The sequence below is a fragment of the Microcaecilia unicolor genome, chromosome 11 (genome assembly GCF_901765095.1).
Source record: "Microcaecilia unicolor chromosome 11, aMicUni1.1, whole genome shotgun sequence".
In the NCBI taxonomy this organism is placed as follows: domain Eukaryota; kingdom Metazoa; phylum Chordata; class Amphibia; order Gymnophiona; family Siphonopidae; genus Microcaecilia; species Microcaecilia unicolor.
This window is the reverse complement of record NC_044041.1, coordinates 31042203-31061012: the sequence shown is the minus strand read 5'-3', so window position 1 is coordinate 31061012 and position 18810 is coordinate 31042203. Positions and strand designations below refer to the sequence as shown.

General features: G+C 45.1%; 1 protein-coding gene across 1 annotated transcript in view; it reads left to right on the top strand.

Moving 5' to 3' along the window:
• RPH3A (rabphilin 3A) overlaps nucleotides 1-18810 on the top strand; it is a 166013-nt gene that overhangs the window by 11774 nt on the left and 135429 nt on the right. The window contains exon 2 of the mRNA XM_030218773.1: nucleotides 8660-8806. Within this exon, the coding sequence (XP_030074633.1) occupies nucleotides 8660-8806 (147 nt within the window). The remainder of the gene's footprint in view (nucleotides 1-8659; nucleotides 8807-18810) is intronic.

The following is an 18810-nucleotide window of genomic DNA, read 5'->3' as shown; positions in this document are numbered from 1 at the left end:
ACTGGTATTGGTGGTTGATGTTCTAAATGTAAAGGTTAATTTGTCTCAGATGGGGAAGGCTGGCTGTACTCCGACCCAGTTGTCAGCTTGTCAATGTCAACTGTGTCCATGATAGCATAAAAACGAGCTGTCTAGAGATGAAGAACAGGCCGTCCCGAGAGTACACTCTTGTCCTGAACCTTGTTTCTTATATTTAAGTGAAAGAAATGAAAGCTGGCTGCATCTTTGCTGGGAACAGGTGGATGAGAAAAGAAATGTTAAAGGGGTGAAAGCAGATGGTGCTTTCTTCAGTAGCTAATAATTACTGTGCTTGGTTTGGAATCAACGCCTCCTAGCCCTTGCTGGTCTCATCCAAGATCCCTGTATGCCAAGGGTGGGGGCTCTAGAGCAGTGGTTTCTAAACCTGTCCTGGGGGAGGGATCTCAGGCAGTCAGGTATTCTGGAGATCTGCAATGAATATTCATGAGATTGATTTGCATGCCCTGCTTCCACGGCATGCAAATTTCTCTCATGCATATTCAGTGTGGATATTCAGAAAACCTGACTGGCTGGGGTTCCCAGGGTTGAGATCCACTGCTCTAGAGGGACAGACTTGCCTCCCATGAAGAATTCATACCAACTGAGGGACCACAGACCACAGGGGCCACACAGTACAGTGTAGTATTAATATTACTCCTGTGTTACAAAGATTGCATTGGTTACCAGTACAATTTCAGATTTTTTTTTAAAGTTTTGGTGTTAATTCATGGGTTTTTTAATTACAAGTTGCCCATTTGTCTCTATCTTCATAACAGTATCAGCTTGCGAGACCATTGCGATCTGAAGTGGGGGCGTTGGGGGGGCTGCTTTGTGTGCCACCGTTGCGTAGAATACATTATGCCGATATAAGCAAGGTGTCTTTTTTGCTTGCCGTTCCTCCGTCTTGGAATAAGCTGCCCGTTGCTTTGAGGCATTTGCATGAGATTACAGCATTTTTGGAAACAGCTGACGTTACATTTTTTAATGCAGGTCTTGGCGTATAAATTTACTGGCTGATATTCATAGCGATATAAGCCTGAGGCCTGCCCAACCGCCGCTATTCAGCGGCAACTTAACCAGGCAGTGTTGATGAATATTGGCTTTGACTGGCCCCAAAAAAGAAGGCAGGTCAGGGACAGTACAGGGGGTGGTATTGAGGAGGAGCCGACAATTATGCAGGTTCCAGCGGTATTCAGTGCCGAAAACCGCATAGCTAAGCGGACAAAATTAGGACAGCAGTAGAAGCGCGAGACGGCTGCGAGAGGTAGTGACAGCCGTTCTGTGGAAGCCGCCACTAGGGGCAGGAGTAAGTAGGCTTTGCTCCTGCCCCTAACACCCTCACTGGAGCACCAGGGATTCAGGTAGGCCCAGGGAGGGCCTATGGCAGTGGCTTCAGCTGAATATTTACTCCACAGAGTATATTTTATTTTGCTGGCAGTTGTTTTTATGGTGCGTCTAGTAGATATATTTTGTGTTATGTTTATTCTGTTTGTTTTATGAATGTTTTTATTGTACTCCACTTAGGTTATAAGTGGACAATAAATGCCTAAATAAATAAAGTAATAATTTCACTAGCTTTCCCAAATCTATTGAAATGTGCATTTTCAAGTAAGATTATTAGAGCTTAGAAATAAAGTGTGTTACTATTTTAAGTTGCCATGTGTTTGTGGCCAAAATTAATGCTCAGTAACGTCAGAGCCTGTGTGCCTGGCATCATCCTATACAATCAACGTAGAGACAGAAAACGTACCTGCATATAATGTGTACAGCGCTGCGTACATCTAGTAGCGCTACAGAAATGATTAGTAGTAGCACTCTACCTAATCTCGCCAATTGACTTCATTTCATTGAAGGCGTGAATAAACATATGGATAAAGGTGAGCCAGTTGATGTAGTTTATCTGGATTTTCAGAAAGCTTTTGTTAAAGTTCCTCGTGAGAGACTCCTAAGAAAATTAAAGAGTCATGGGATAGGAGGCAAGGTTCTGTTGTGGATTAGGAATTGGTTATTGGACAGAAAACAGAGGGTAGGTTTAAATGGTCATTTCTCTCAATGGAGGAGGGTGAACAGTGGAGTGCCGCAGGGATCGGTTCTGGGACAGGTGCTAGAGCCCTTCAGGGAGCCATGTCACTACTGTGCCTGCTTCCATGGCCACCCTCGTGATTTGACAATGGAAATTTACTTTGGGTTTACTCCATTTAGGTGAGAGGCTGCGTGGTAGGAGTCTATCCTATAGAAGAACTAAGGCACCTTTCAGTGATCTGGCTCACAAGAGCTGTTTGTTAAGCTTTGTCCTCCACAGTCCACCCTGGGACCCCAAAATTGCTGGGCTGGCTATGCCCAGAGAGAAAGCGCATTGTTAAAAATGTATCAGCACAGCACTGGGCACCTTGGTACCATTATAAAATGCTAGCATAACCCGGTATCAGCATGCCTAACATTTAGGCACCCACAATGATGTCAGCCATAGAGTTGGTACAAGTGTGAGCACCTAAATGTGGTAGTGACTCACACTATTTTCAGTTATGCGACAAGTGGAAGTCCTACCAATGTTCCCTCTAAACTGAGCATGTGTCCTTTAACTGCACTGCAACCAGTGGAAGGTGGAGCTTCAGTATTGTGTTTTCAATTGCTGGGGACAGGCAGGTTCTCTGGAGTTCTGCAGAACTTGCCTGTCCCTTGCTATTCAAAATATGATATTGAAATAGCACCACCCCTGGCAGGAATGTAAGTGGAGGACCGCTGCATAGTTTACAGGGAACATTGAGCCCTACGAGTGGTGTAGTTATACAAGGTGCGTGTGTTGCGTACGTACCATCTGTCAGACTCCTCCGCCTCACCCATGCCTTATAGTCATCTCTGCTTCAGTCTTTGCCCGGGCAGCTGCAGCGACACTCATAGGCTACCTGAACCATCCCACTCCTTCTGATGCAACTTCCTGTTTTGTGAAGGGCGGGATGGTTCGGAAAGGAAGTTCTGGTGCAGGCCACAGGCAGCCTATGAGTACCACTGCCCGGGGGAAGACTGCAGCAGAGATGGTTTTTGAGGTACCAGGGGTTGGGGGTGGGCGGGGGATGCACGGAAGACTGGGTCACATGGGAGACGCACCCCCTGTAAAAAAAATTCCTGGCTACACCACTGAGCCCCACCCATGCTCCGCCTATGTATATGCCCCCTTTTGCAAATCCACACTATGCAAGATACATGGGAATTTTCAAAATAGTGCTTAGGTGGAATATTGGCTTTTGCTTGGAAATGTTAGTATAGAATTTTGGTGGCTCTCCTCCCTGTGCAGCCCATGACTCTCCCTGCGCACTCTCTGCAGTCACGCTGTCAGTTTCAGTATTCAGTGAGCGTGTCCTGCCAGCTAATGCCTCTTGTAGACTGAATCAGATTACCCAGCCATCTTCAAATTGTCATTAACACTGTCTTTCAGGATCTACTGGGCTGTGATGAGAACTTGAGGGAAAGAGAGTGATTAAATAATTAGCCTATCTAGAAACACCACAGTGACTTAATTAAGATCCACAAAATATATCCTTTTTTTTAACTCCCTTCATCCCCTACGCTCTTTTAATTGGAAAGTTTATTATTCATTAGAGGGCAGATCATTATTTCCTTTTATTACTACTACTACTACTTATCATTTCTATAGCGCTACTAGATGTACGCAGCTTTTACCAAAATCTCTCCTTCCCATTAAAAAAAAAATCTATTACATTTTGCTTCTTTTTCCTTATGGCAAGAAGACAATTTTAAAAGGTATTTACCCAAGTAAAATGGGCTGACTGAAAATTGCCTCCTTGAATGCGGCTATTAAGGATGTTCCTTTGGACAGGTTTAGGTTAGAAGGACGAACACCATTTTCCCCTGCCATCCACACACAACTGCCCAACTGGGCTGCTTCAGGGGCTACAAGATAAATAATATACAGATAAATGCATAGAAAATGCGACACTGTGCTTAGAGAAAAAAGAAAAATGACAAAATAAATAATCCTATAAAAATGAGGATAGATGTCTCGTTATCCTTTATTGATTATAAACCGGTTATGCATTTTTTATGTATTTTTTATATATTTATCTATATATGTTGTGAACATATCATTCATTTATAATTGCCATACATGCAGTATAGGATTATTTATTTTGTCATTTTTCCTTTTTCTGTACGTTGGTTATTATTGAGGATGGATATATTTAGCTAACTTTTAATAACTCTAAGCACAGTGTCGCATTTTGTATGCATTTATTTGTACATAGTAGCCTAACTATTGTTATCTCTGTTTCTAAGTCTGTGGGATTTTGATGTTTTTATTTGAGATTTATTTATTTATGTAATTCTGTATATTATTTATTTTGTAGCCCCTGAAGCAGCCCAGTTGGGCGAAACACGGCCTGTGTCGGGCTATTGTATACATATTTTAATTGGTTTTCATCAACAAAATATATTTTGGTTTTTCAACGATCTGCTTTTTTTTATATATATTTTCCATCTTGGAGCTTGCAGACCGTCTGCCCTTGTGTTTTCTTGGATCCACACACAACTAGCAGGTGCACAGTGTAAGGACGCTAGTAATGCGTGCATTGCGCGCATGTTAATTTTCAAAAAGAAACCATGAGAATAGCTTATCTTTCAAAATAGATATGCTAAAACCGCCTGGATACTTTTGTAACTCCACAGGCTTTCTGAAAATTGTCCCTCACCCCTCCGTTGGATTTTCTGTGACGAAGACTGAGCTAGAATGGAATGTGAACTGTTTGGAACTGAATCCATCTTTGTTACCCTTTTTTTTCCTGTCAATTCTTCTCCTTCATACAGGAGGCTAATAGCATTTTTACTGTAGTATGTCCTTATACTTCAAGCTTCCTAGGAAAGCACATTCATTTTCATTATTTTTTAACAAACCTGACCTGCTGCATCCCAGCCCTTGCCTACACCCTGTCAAACAGAAAAGTGCTCATCATTTCTGGTCCCAAATTATTCAGCTTCAACGAGATTTTATGGCCCAAAGCACAATGGAAAAAAAAAAACCCAACAACTGTGGAATGTGTGTCTGTCAGGAGTGAGAACTCCCTCTCCCTCTTCACAGTTACAAGACTCTGCCGCTTTCCTTTCCTTTTTGACCTGGGGGTGGGGGGGTGGTCATATCTGATGATTATAATGTGGCTAAACGGTAGAAAAGGCAATAGGAAAAAGCTAGAAGCATGCTTGGATGGGACAGGAATGGCCAGCAGGAGATTTCATTTGTGGTACTGTGTGCAGTCCTGCAGACTGCTCCTTCCAAAGGACATACAGTCAATCGGATGGAGTTGATTCAGAGAGGGGCTATTAAAATGATTAACTGCCTTCATCATAAAGCATATGTGTACAGACTTAAAGATCGATACCTATATCCTGGCGGAGAGGTGGGAGAAGGGAAAAAAATGTGATAGAGGCATTAAAATACCCCTAAGGAGTCGAGATTCTTCCAATGAAATGGAGACTCTGGAATGAAGGGTCATAGGTTAGGGAGACGACTCTGGAGTAATCTCAGGAAATATTTCTTTACAGAAAGGGTAGTGGACATGCAGAATAGCCTCCCAGTGGACAAGGTCAATATCTGAATTCAAGAAAGCATGGGATAAGCACTGAGCATCTCTGAAGGAGAAGGGGTTGTAGAGGCGGGTTTGGATAAGCAGACTGGATAGGCTGTTTCATAAGAGGTGCCTATGTAAAATTTCCAGAAAAGCACCTATTTAATGAAGGCATATGGGTACCTACTTAAACTATTATTTATAGTGCATAAATTCATTCTCACAAATGTAAACACATTCTCAAGGTTATCATCTTATAAAACATGCACCTGCATTACAGCACCCACCCTGAGGACCACCCATGCATGATCTTGTCAGCATGCATTCTTGCATGTATGTATTCCAGTGTATAATCTTGGAGTAGCCATTTTTCATGTGCAAATCAAAGAGGGTAATTTTATAACAGGGTGCCTGGTTTAATAAGTACATAAGTACATAAGCATCGCCATGCTGGGACAGACCAAAGGTCCATCGAGCCCAGCACCCTGTCACCGACAGCGGCCAAAAGAACAAGCAATTTGTCCCGCCCATCCTAGAAATACTGTATTGCCTCGTCCATTCAATAACATTCTATGGCTTTTTCTTCCAGGAAGCCGTCCAACCCTTTTTTGAAGTCCGCTAAGTTAACCGCCTTAAACTCTGGAATTCGCTGCCAGAAAAGGTGGTTAACTACGCGTTCAGGGAAGAAATATTTCCTCCGATTCGTTTTAAATTTACCACACTGCATCGGAGGTGTGCTGGAGATGCAAAATGCAGAAAGGCACATTTCTTCACGTGTGGTGGACATGTCCGGGGGTGGTATTATTTTGGCAGGCAGTGATGAAAGTGTTGGCCCAAACTATGGTAGATTCCCTGGTGTATGGCCCACGGGAATGTTTATTGGGAATGCATAATGAGCGGGAGGTGTGGGAGGAGAGTAAACTGATGAGGTGGGGCCTAGCAGCAGCTAAGTATCTTATTGTGCGCTGCTGGAAATCAGTGGACCCTCCAAGTATAGGGGATTGGAAGGTTAAAGTGAGACTTTTGTGGCATATGGAGCGTTTAACGGTATATAGGAGGGAGGGAGAGCTTAAACGTAAGAGGGGATGGACAAAACTCCAACAGATGATAGAGAAACTTTAGGGGGGCTTGGGATACATTCCAGGGAGGGATGGGTGGGTGGGGGGAATGGGGAGAGGATTATTAGGGGACAAGGGTATAAATGGAATGGAGGGGAGGGGGGAAGGTAATGGGGACAATATAGATTCCACCTCCTGTGATAGAAAGGTGAATAGATCAGCAGGGGAATACACAGGGGGAACACAGTTGGAGGGAATTGTTCAAAGGGACCAGTTTGAAATTAACAGGTTGAGATGATGTTTTGTTATACTAGTTAGTGGAATAGTCTGCAGCTTGACACACCATATTGAGACAATGTAATGTGACAGATATATAAGCTGTTGTACAGTTAATGATTTAATGGTATGATGGTTTCTAAATGTACAAAATATTCAATAAAAAATTTCAAGTTAAAAAATTTTTTTTTTTACCACACTGCAGCTTCATCGCATGCCCCCTTGTCCTAGTATTTTGGAAAGCATAAACAGACGCTCCACATCGACCCGTTCCATTCCACTCATTATCTTATAGACCTCTGTCATATCTCCCCTCAGCCGCCTTTTCACCAAGCTGAAGAGCCCCAGCCTCTTCAGCCTATCCCGATAGGGAAGCCATCCCATCCCCTGTATCATCTTTGTCGCCCTTCTCTGGGTAAGTGCTATTTTATAATGACAAGTAGGTGCCAATGAGGGGCATTTTCGATATGATGTCTAAGTCCACTTTGGATATTTTGCACAAAATTTCCAAAATCCAAGTAGTAAATAAGGTCATTTTTGAAAAAAGAAAAACATCTCTCTTTTTTTTTCAAAAATACTGTTTTGAACAAAGTTTAGTGCTTTGGATGTTTTGTTTTTTGGTTTATTTTCAAAAACAAAACAAGCAAGTGTAAAATGCAGAGATTCATGCCATTGGGATGTAGGAGGAGCCAGCTTTTTAGTAGACTGGTCCCCCAGACATCCCAGGAGAGCAATGGGGCCCCCTAGAGGGCACTTTTCTACACTTCATAAAAAGCTCCCGTGTGCATATCTCACTTTGCTCCCTTATCTTGTCTCCTGAGTGGGGACGAGGGAGGAGGGGCAGGAGAAGGAGGGGGGACAGGGGGGAGAGGGAGGGGATGAGGGGCACCACCTGTTAAATTGCCCTGTTGGCACTTTGCGATAAATAACTAGATTTTGGGTTGCCGTTTGGGCACTCGGTCTCTGAAAGGTTTGCCATCACTGCACTAGGCCATTTTCCATGTCGTCAGCCAGGATGAAAAGACTATTTCTCTCTGGTTTGCTTTAGACATCGAGGGGTCCTTTTACTAAGGTGCGCTGAAAAATGGCCTGCGGTAGTGTATATGCGTGTTTTGGGCGCGGGCAGAATTATTTTTTAACGCACCTACAAAAAATGCCTTTTTAAAATGTTTGCCGAAAATGGACATACACCAAAATGAAAATTGCCACGCGTCCATTTTGGGTCTGAGACCTTACCGCAAGCCATTGACCTAGCGGTAAGGTCTCACATGGTAACAGGGCGGTAATGGTCTACACACGTAGCTGTCGCGTGTCAGAAAATAAAAAAATATTTTTTGGACATGCGCCAAAATTGAAATTACCACAAGGGCCACATGGTAACCGGGCGGTAACTCAAATTGGCGCACTTTGGGTGCATGGAGGTGCCTATGTGGCTTAGTAAAGGGCCCCCCCTAAATGTCTGAAGATCTTACTAAAAAGTTAGCAACTGGGTATGAAGTTTGGGAAATTCAAACAAAAGTTGACCTAATGTTACAAACTCTACATGCCTTGAAAGGAAAATCTTGATGCAAGGAACATTATTAAAATGTTAGAATGCAGTTGTGATTGCTCATTTGTTGCTGTTTTATCCTGAGGAACTTTTCTTTCAACTTGAGTTTTGTGAACTCTGTTTTTAAATTGATCCCATGGCTGTTCTCTGAAGGCTTAATGGTTTTTCTCAATGCTCGGCAGGCTTGGCTCAGGGTGGTCAATGCACTCAGGTAATCCAGCGGAGAGACAAAGAAAACACGAAGAGCTGACAGATGAAGAGAAGGAAATTATCAACAGAGTAATAGCCCGGGCAGAAAAAATGGAAGAAATGGAGCAGGAGCGAATTGGGTAAGAAATGATATTTACACAATCTTTACGACATCGAACGGAATAACTGTAGGACCTTGAAATTGCTGCTGCCTAACAGTAGATTATAATAATTGAGGAATGGAAGTAATGGTGTGTTAATCACTTCTTACTACTATTACTAGTAAGTAGCACCACCTTGAGGGCTTTCGTGGGTCTGGGGCTCAACCTAGCTAGAGCCTCCTGAGCAGTGGCGTTCCTTGGTCAGTCGCTGCTGTGCACCCCCCCCCCCGGGTGCAGCGTCATCCATCCCCCCTGGTACAGCACGACACCCCTCCTGGGTGCAGCATGACACCTCCCACCCGGCGCATCACCTCCAAGCTCCCCCACCCCCCCCGGGTGCATTCTTCTTGCCTGCTGGGGTGCAGGGAGCAGCTGCACAGCTGTTGGCTCCGCCGGCCCTTCGCCCTCTGCTGTTACTTCCTGTTCTGGGGCAGAGGGTGCAGGGAACCGGCGGAGCCCAACATCAGCACAGCTGCTCCCAGCACCCCTCCTGCAGCGTGCACCTGGGGCGGACCACCCTCACTGCCCCGCCCTCGGTATGCCACTGCTCCCAATGCAGTCCCTATCGGTCCTTTATTCACTTGGCACTCAGTTCCTTCACCTGAAGAAGAAAAAATCCAAAAGACTGCAGTGAACAAGGCTGGCTATTATTTACATAGACTTCTATATACACCGTCTTATGCACCTAAGAAATGAGAATTTCTTATCACATCAATTCAGTTACCATAAACAAACACCAACAAATTTCAATAGTCTTGGTACTTACCCAGTACTTGTTCCTTATACCAAAGGCATTAGTCTATAAGATCTTTAGAACCAGTAACTTATAGTCTTTCACACCTTGCAAACCCTTTCAATCTTGATTGCTAAGGTAGTAGCTTCCCTGCTGCTTAGTTAAATCAGTGTGTGGGTGTGGCTGTGTTGCCTAGGTCTCTCTTCTCCTTTCCTTGTAAGTCCAACCTTTTCCAATCCTCTCAGATCTCACCACTCTACTGTAGACTTCTGGGGTTGGACTTCCAGGCTGGTTATGCCTGTCCCTGCTGTGGCTTCCTGGAAGTTTTCCCTGGGCTTTGAGTACCAGATGTCATCCCAAGAGCTATCCTCTTCCACTGGGCTTCTAGTGCTAGCCACACTTAGGGATCCTTATCCCTGGCTAGGCCCCTAGTGCTGCTTGCACCTTGGAGGCCTTGTCTCACGCTGGTCCTCTCTTTAAGAAGAGCCTCTGGGATTTCTCCCTGCTGGGGTTCAGGGCTGGCCAGCCCTTAACAGGGCTCTGCAGCCACCAGTATCAGGGTTCCCCACTAGAGGGCTTCCTGTGCTCTTCTCAGTCTTAAGTACTGATAATGCCCCCACAGGCCATTTTATTCTGCCCTGCGCTGCTTTCAATGGCCTCCTTGCCTCGAACAATGCTCCCAAGGGCTGTTACTCCTTCTGCCTTGAGATGGTCCCAAAGGCCTCTGTTCCTTGAGCGATGCTTCCAAGGGATGCTGCTTTTCTTGTCTTTAGGAGAGCCTCTAAGGGTATTCTACCTGCTGGGGTTCAGAATTACCAGCCTTTAATAGGGCTCTGCAACTGCTGGTAACAGGGTTTTCCTCTAGAGGGCTATCTTCCATCTTAGCCAGAAGCAAAGATCATTCACCAAAAATGAACACAGAACCAGTCAGGGGTGTAGCCAGACCTTGAGGTGGGAGGGGGGCCATAGCCCAAGGTGGGGGGGGGGCACATTTTTGTCTCCGGCATCGCCGCATTGCCTGCCCTGCTCTCTCTTCCTTTCCCATCCGGCATGCTCCTTTTAGTGAAACTGCATTTCACTAAAATGAGTGTGCCCGACATGATGGGAAGAATGAGGGCAGGCAATGTGGTGGCGGCGCCACAGACCAGCGCTGGATGAAGTTTTCAACTGGTGGGGGTTGGGGACCCCCCGCCAGCCAACCAGGGGTGCAGAGCAAATTTGGGGGGGGGGGGGTCCAGGCCCCCGTGGCCCCACCTAGCAAGATTCCGTGCAGAATCCCAAAGAGTAGCAAGATTCCGGAATCCCAAAGACTAGAACTACTACTACTACTTATCATTTCTATAGCACTCATAGATGTACGCAGTGCTGTATACTGAACATGTAAGAGACAGTCCCTGCTGGACAGAACTTACAATCTAATCAAGATAGACAAACAAGACTAGCAACATTCCATGCTGACTCCCAAAGAGTAGCAAGATTCTGGAATCTCAAAGAGTAGCAAGATTATGGAATCCCTAAGAATAACAAGATTCTGTGCAGAATCCCAAAGTCTAGCAAGATTCCAGGATCCCAAAGACCACTACTGCTACTTATCATTTCTATAACGCCGCTAGACGTACGCAGCGCTGTATACTGAACACGTAAGAGACGGTCCCTGCTCGACAGAACTTACAATCTAATCAGCACAGGCAAACAGGACAAATAAGGGATAAAGGAATTACTTAAGGTGGGAATGATAAAACAGACAAGGGTACTGAACAAGTGAATAGAACTTAGTAGTAAGAAGCAGCCTCAAAAAGATGGGCTTTTAGCCTAGATTTAAATATGGCCAGAGCTGGAGCTTGACGTACCGATTCATGAAGTCTATCCCAGGCATCTGGTGCAGCAAGATAAAAGGAACGGAGGCTGGAGTTGGCAGTGGAGGAGAAGGGTACAATAAGAGAATTTTCTTAGCAATAAGCTCTCCTCATCTCTGCTCTGGCAACAGCATTTCATCTGCTCCAGTAGGAACGTGAAATTGTTCCTGGTATAGATATGCACAGACATAAGGCAGCTAACACGTGCTTACTGCAGGTTAAAATGTCCCGCGGTAGTTCTTGCATGTATGTGCACTACCTATGCGCTGAAAAAGGTTTTATTTTTTTAGTGCTGGGAGCATGTCTGGGGGTGGAGACTAGGCATGTTCTGTGATAATCGGTTAGCGCAGATACACTGCCGCGTGCTAACCGAATAGATGTGGTTAGCACAAGAGCCCTTACCACCTACAAAACAGATGTCAGTAAGTGCTTATGTGCTAATAGGAAAATTATTGCCGAAATTGAAAAATTGGCCATTTTCCAGAAGCATTAAAAGTGGCATTAGCGTGCGGGAAAGACCTGTCCTGGGGATTGCATAGACCACTTTTTAGTGCTGCGTTCTCGATATATACATGTAGGCATGCCTGAGAGCACAGAATGGGGTGGGATTGGCACTTACATATCTGCTAGAAGAAAGGAGGTGTTGATACCCTTCTACACGTCGTTGGTGAGGCCCCACTTGGAGTACTGTGTTCAGTTTTGGAGGCCATATCTTGCTAAAGATGTAAAAAGACTGGAAGCGGTGCAAAGAAAAGCTACAAAAATGGTATGGGATTTGCATTGCAAACCGTACGAGGAGCCAACCTGAACATGTATACCGTGGAGGAAAGGAGAAACAGGGGTGACATGATACAGACATTCAAATATTTGAAAGGTATTAATCCGCAAACGAACCTTTTCCGGAGACGGGATGGTGGTAGAACTAGAGGACATGAATTGAGGTTGAAGGGGGGGCAGACTCGGGAGTAATGTCAGGAAGTATTTTTTCACGGAAAGGGTGGTGGATACTTGGAACATCCTCCCGCTAGAGGTGGTGGAGATGAAACGGTAATGGAATTCAAACATGGGTGGGATAAACACAAAGGAATCCTGTTTAGAAGGAATGGATCCACGGAATCTTAGCAAAGATTGCGTGGCGATGCCGGTAATTGGGAAGCAAAACCGGTGCTGGGCAGACTTCTACGGTCTACGCCCTGATCGTGACTGAATAGATAGGGATGTGCTGGAGTGTAAATTTTAAGGGGCTTTGACATTAGCTTCAGAACTTTTAGTACAAGAACAGTGCTGGGCAGACTTCTACGGTCTGTGCCCTGAAAATGGCAAGGACAAATCAAACGCATGCGCCAAAACGACAATACTGCCCGGGTAGCACGCCCACCCGGCAGTAATTTCAAAGATGGTGTGCACTGTTTCCCATGGTAGAAAATATTTTTCTATTTTCTACCGTGGGGGTGGGGCATTCCCGGGGGTAATCGACAGCATGCCCACATTGGCGTGCGCACCTTGATTACCGCATATGGACTCAGGCAGTAAATAGCCACGTGCTACTTTTAATTTTAGTACACGGTCATTTACTGCCCCATTAAAAAAAGCCTTATTCCCCAGCTTCGAGAAAAATGGCCCAGTGCGTGCCAAAAAACACACGCCCACACTACCACAGGCCACTTTTTACTGCGACTTAGTAAAAGGACCCCTAATTAGTGCGTGCTAATTCCGTTAGTGTGCGCTATTTAGTTAAAAGAGCCCTTGAAGTAGGTGCGTTAAAATGTGTGAAACCTCCTCAACGAGGTGTAGTTAAATGTGTGTGCCTTTTTGCTTATTTGTGATCTGAAGAAGGGTTACCTTCGAAAGCTAATCAAAAAATATATTAAGTTAGTCCAATAAAAAAGGTATCATCTTATTTTCTTTTCTATGTTTTGATTTATTTCTATTTATTACCATGCTAAAGATGGAAATTACATGCTAACATTGTCACAAGAAAATCAGTGAACAACCAATTTACATATTTTTTTTTTTACAAATTTTTTTGTATGCAATTATTAAATATTCAATACCCAAATAATGTAAGGAAAATATTGTGCAATACGCAAACTATAATAAACAAAGGAGCCCTTTTACTAAGCCACATAAGCGTCTATGTGTGCCCAACGTGCGCCAGAATGGAGTTACCGCCCGGCTACCGTGAGGCTCTTGTCGTAATTTTATTTTTGGCGCGCGTCTGATATGCACATCTGAAAAATAATTTTTATTTTTGGATGTGCGTATCGGACGCACGCCAAGTGGCATTTGACGCGCATAGGTCATTACCACCCGGTTACCGTGTGAGACTTTACCGCTAGGTCAACGGCTGGCAGTAAGGCCTCAGACCCAAAATGGACGTGCGGCAATTTTCATTTTGCCGCACGTCCATTTTCGGCAAAAATTTAAAAAAGACATTTTTTGCAGGTGCGCTGAAAAATGATTCTGTGCGCACCCAAAACATGCGCCTACATTGCCGCAGGCCATTTTTCATCGCATCTTAGTAAATGGACCCCAAAATTAAGAACTGTCAATTTCATATTAGGCAATCATAAAAATTAATATTAAACGGGAGGGGGGGGGGGGGGGGGGGGAGATCAGAACAGTTAACAATGAGAGAAAAGCAAAAGAGAAACTGTATAATTCTATACCAATTAAAGGAAAATAATGGCGAAAACTGCTACCCATCTCTTCACCTAGACTATAAGCAGAACTAAGATGAATCTCTTGAGATCAAAGCTTAAGTTCTTTCACTGGGAAGCCCAGAAATGGAGCTTTTATTGCTAAGAAAAAAAGGTCAGTTCAGAAGGCTGATAGAAAATGTACTTTATCTTATAATAACACATAACCAATTTACATATTATTCAATTGAACCATTCACAAGAGAAAAACTGCATGACAATGACCCTGCTTCTACAATCCAACCTGCGGGTTAGAACTTCAGCCCCTAGGCGACCCATTCAAAGCTATGAATGAGTGAGCACTGGAGGCAGAACTACTTTGGTTCTGAGATGCTCAGTGCTGCATTCTAGGTTCTGAATTACACCTCCAGTAAATATCCATGTAGTGTATTCAAACGTGAAGAACGCTTTTCCTGCCTTTGCTAGAGAGCATGGGGTGCATGCGCTTAATCCATAATTTAACTTGACTCTATATCAATAGGAAATCTAATTTACAAAGATGATGTTCATTCATTTATTGCATAAAAAGGTTATTTTAAGGAAAAAAAAATAACAATCGCTCAGTGTAAAGCAGCAGTCAGCAGAGTTATTAAGTGCTACTTAATTACGTACAGCTTGTGGTCTGTTTTCAGATAAAGCCTGAAAAGATATTACGCAAAATAGCCTCAGCTTTTGTGGGGGTGGGGAGGAAAAGTAATTAAAGAGCATTTGGTGATATGCAACAGGAAAAGCTACAATGCCAATCTTTAAATAAGAACACAGAAAATGCAAGACTGGATCACACAAGTGCAGCAATTTAGGGCCCCTTTTACCACGCTGCGGCAAAAGGGGGCCGGCACTGGTGTTGGCGTATGTTTTACATGGACGCTGAGGTCTCCTTTTACTGCAGCTGGTACAAGGGAAGTCTCGACTTCCTGCAGGAAATGGCTGGGTGGCAAGTAAAGCACTTGCCGCAGGGCCATTTTGGGGGAGCCCTTACTGCCACCCATTGAGGTGCGGTAAGGGCTCCCCTGTTAACCCAGCAGTAACCGGGCAGCACACGGAACTGCCCGATTACCACCGGGTACGCTCCGGTGCTACAGAAATAAAGAAAGTTTTGTAGCACTGGAAATGATGGCACGCTACGGGTGGGAAATACCTCCGGGCTGCTGCGGTAGCCCGGCGGCATTTCCTGTATAGCCAGTGGCGTAGCAAGGGCGGGGCGGTGGGGGTGCAGAGAGCAGCCACGCGCCTGTCGGCTCCGCTGGTTCCCTGCTCCCTCTGCCCCGGAACAGGAAGCAGGGAGCCAGTGGAGCCGACAGGCTCGCGGCTGCTCTCTGCACCCTCCAGCAGCCAAGAATGCACCCGGGGGGGGGGGGGGGGGGGGGCTTGATGCGCCGGGGAGGAGGGTGTCATTGCGCCAGGGGGGTGTCGTGCTGCACCCCTGGGGGGGGGGTTGTGCACAGCGGCGATCCGCCCCGGGCGGCAGCTGACCTAGGATCGCCACTGTGTATAGCGAGCGGTAAGCCCACATTGGGCTTACCATCGCTTAGTAAAAGGAACCCTTATTTATTTAATGCATTTGGGGCTCCTTTTACTAAACTGCGGTAAAACGTTTTTGCCATGTGCAGAGTCCCCTTTTTACTGCAGTGGGTTAAAAGGTAGAAAAAGAGAAATGGCCATGTGGTAAGTTTGCACTTACCACACGGCCATTTCAGGGGGAATGCTTATCACCACCCATTGAGGTGGCGGTAAGGTCTCCCGCACTAACCCAGTGGTAACTGGGCAGTGTGTGGCACTGTCTGATTACTGCCAGGTAACCCCTGCGGTGATAATTTCTGAAAAATTCTGGCAGTGCCGGAAATGCCGCGCCCTGGGGGCGGAACTACCTTCGGTGACTGTAGTGGATCAGCAGTAGTTCCGGATAGCCTCATGCTGGAGTGCCCTTGCGGAAATAGGAAGTTACATCGAAGAGGGCGGGACACAGTGAGGGAAGGCCCGACGAGGCGATCCGCTTCTGTTACAGGCAGATGCAAGGAGCTGCACCGCCATTTCAGAGATTTTTTTTTAAAGGCAGGGTGCTGGGTTGCAAAGAGAAGAGGGCTGTCGACGGAGCTGAGGGTAGGCAGGTGGGGCCTGGGTTGGGGGGGGGGGCTCAGATGGGAGAAGGGGCCTGGAGCTGGAATTGGGGTCTGAGAAGGAGACAGGAGGGAGAATGGGGCGATGCCTGGTGCAGGGGCAGGTGGGAGAATGGATCTGTTGCTGAAAAAGAGGGCCCTAATGCAAGGCATGTGGGCTGAAAAGGAGGGTAGGTGGGTTAAGGGGGCTAGTACTGGAACTGGGGGCTGAAGAGGGGCAGGGGCTGAAACTGTGGGGATTGGGGGCTGAAAAGGGGACAGGGAGAAGTGGCTGGGGCTGAAGCTCAGGACTGGTGGGAGAAAAGGGCTGGGGCTGAAACTGGAGACTGATGGGATAGTGGGGCTGGAACTGGGGGCCAAAAAGAGGGGAGAGAGAGAGAGAGAAAAAGAGAGAGGACAGATCCTAGATGGATGGGAGAGAAGGGCAAATGGTGGATCGAAGGGGCAGAGAGAAAGGGCAGACAGTGGATGGAAGGGGCAGGGAGAGAGGGCAGACATTGGATGGCAGGGAGAGAGAGAAGGCAGACACTGGATGGCAGGGAGAGAGCGAAGACAGATGCTGGATGGGAGACCGTGAAAAGAAGATGAGGAAAGCAGAAATCAGAGATAACAAACTAAATAAAATATATATATATATATATTTTTTTTGCTTTAGGATAAAGTAGTATTGTAGCTGTGTTAATAAATGTTTATAAATAGAACATGGAAATAAGGTAATCTTTTTATTGGACTAATTTTAATAAATTTTGACTAACCTTCTGAGAACAAAACCCCCTTCCTCAGATCAGGATAGGATACTGTAACAGCACTATACTGTATTGACCTGAGGAAGGAGGTTTTGGTCTCTGAAAGCTAAATGTATTAGTCCAATAAAATGGTATTATTTGTTTTATTTCTATTTGTTAATTTGTAAAGTGGTGATTGGTACTTGTTAGTTTTTTTCAAATTTACATCTGCTGTCTTTATATTTTGCACAGTACTAGGGGACATTTTCTGTTTCTGTGGTGTTGCATTGTATGCAGAGTCTGGCATCGGGGGTTCAGTTTAATTTTTGTCTAAATAGAAAGTTTATGATTACTTATTCTATAGTGGATTAGGGTGTATCTGTGTTTGTGAAAAAGACATGGCTTTCGGTTGGCATTGACTGTGCAGGATCGACGATCTGTACTATTCTGCCTGGTTTCATTTTACAATAGGTGAACTGATGTTCTAGTGCTCACTGTAGTGTTTAAGATGCTTTCCTTTTCCTTGTGTGACTCGTAGAAATGACTGCTTATGGTATGGTAGAATTGCTGTATCGGTCCTGAGTGTTTTGTATTCTCGGTATGCCTAGTACCGGATTTTGGAGGGAGGAGTTAAAAAATGACCAGTCCCAGGTGTCAACTACCCTAGGTATGCCCCTGCATTCTACCTATTTAGTTCCCAATTCTACCTTAAAATGTACTCCATAGCAGGGACGATTTTTTCATGCATATCGCTTTGCACTCATTCACATTAACTCTCAATACAGCTAATGCTTACTGTATGGTAGCTTATATCACACCTTACCTTTCTACTCCCCAAATAAAGGGGAGGGTGAGTACAAAGTTTATACTAGATAAGAGCCTCAATAACGCTGATAATGTAACATAGAAACCCGGGGATCACTGTGACTATACAGATGGAGCCAGTTATAATCCAATCTGATGTGCTGCAGATCAGAAATATTACACATAACGTTTTCTTATTCAATCCAGTAGTTTCCTCCTGCTGTATGCTTCCAGCTCATTCAGAACCAGCACCAGGATCTGACACCATCAGCCTTCCTTCAGGACATCTTGTGGGTTTTTCACCTATTTTGTTTCCCCCTCCCCCAACACACCTAATCTGGGCATTTCATTGGTGGTTTTGAGTTGAGCCACGCACCAGGGCTCCTTCTGGAAGTCGTCAGTCATAGCCCTTCACCCCCTTGCACCGGGGGGGGGGGGGGGCTATGGACACTGCTTATGTAGCAGCCACTTGTGATAGGAACAAGAAGGTAATACTGCTCTGACTGACATTTGCACTGACACAAGCTGACTCAGTCTGCAACGTTAGATTTTTGTAGGTGTCACATTTTCCTGTAACACCCCCCCCCCCCCCCCGTTCTCTTCAGCCAGCCAATTAATACTGTGCAGTGCACGGTGTGCACTCTGGACTCTGCTGCGGTCAGTACCATCCCTGCCGCTGATATTTTCAGGTGCTGTAACAGGGTCAGTACACAACTGAATTCTACCATGCCCCCCCCCCCCCCCGAGGGATATGCAATTCTGCAGACAAGTAATTGCCATGGAGTGAAAACCTTGTCTTCGTCTCTCTTGTATTTTACACCTTATACTTGTCACGGCCAACTATTTTACTTTCTGTCCTCGAACTAGGAAGCATGACCAATTAGTAATTCTTTTTAATAACCTTTAGCAATAAATTCAGAAAAAAACCAGGCACTTAATCGTGGGGGGGAGGGGAGTACAATTTTCAGAGGTATTTGCCTGAGTAAATAGTTAACAACATGAGATTTAGATTTTATTTCTCTACTATGTACAATAAATATTGTCTCAAT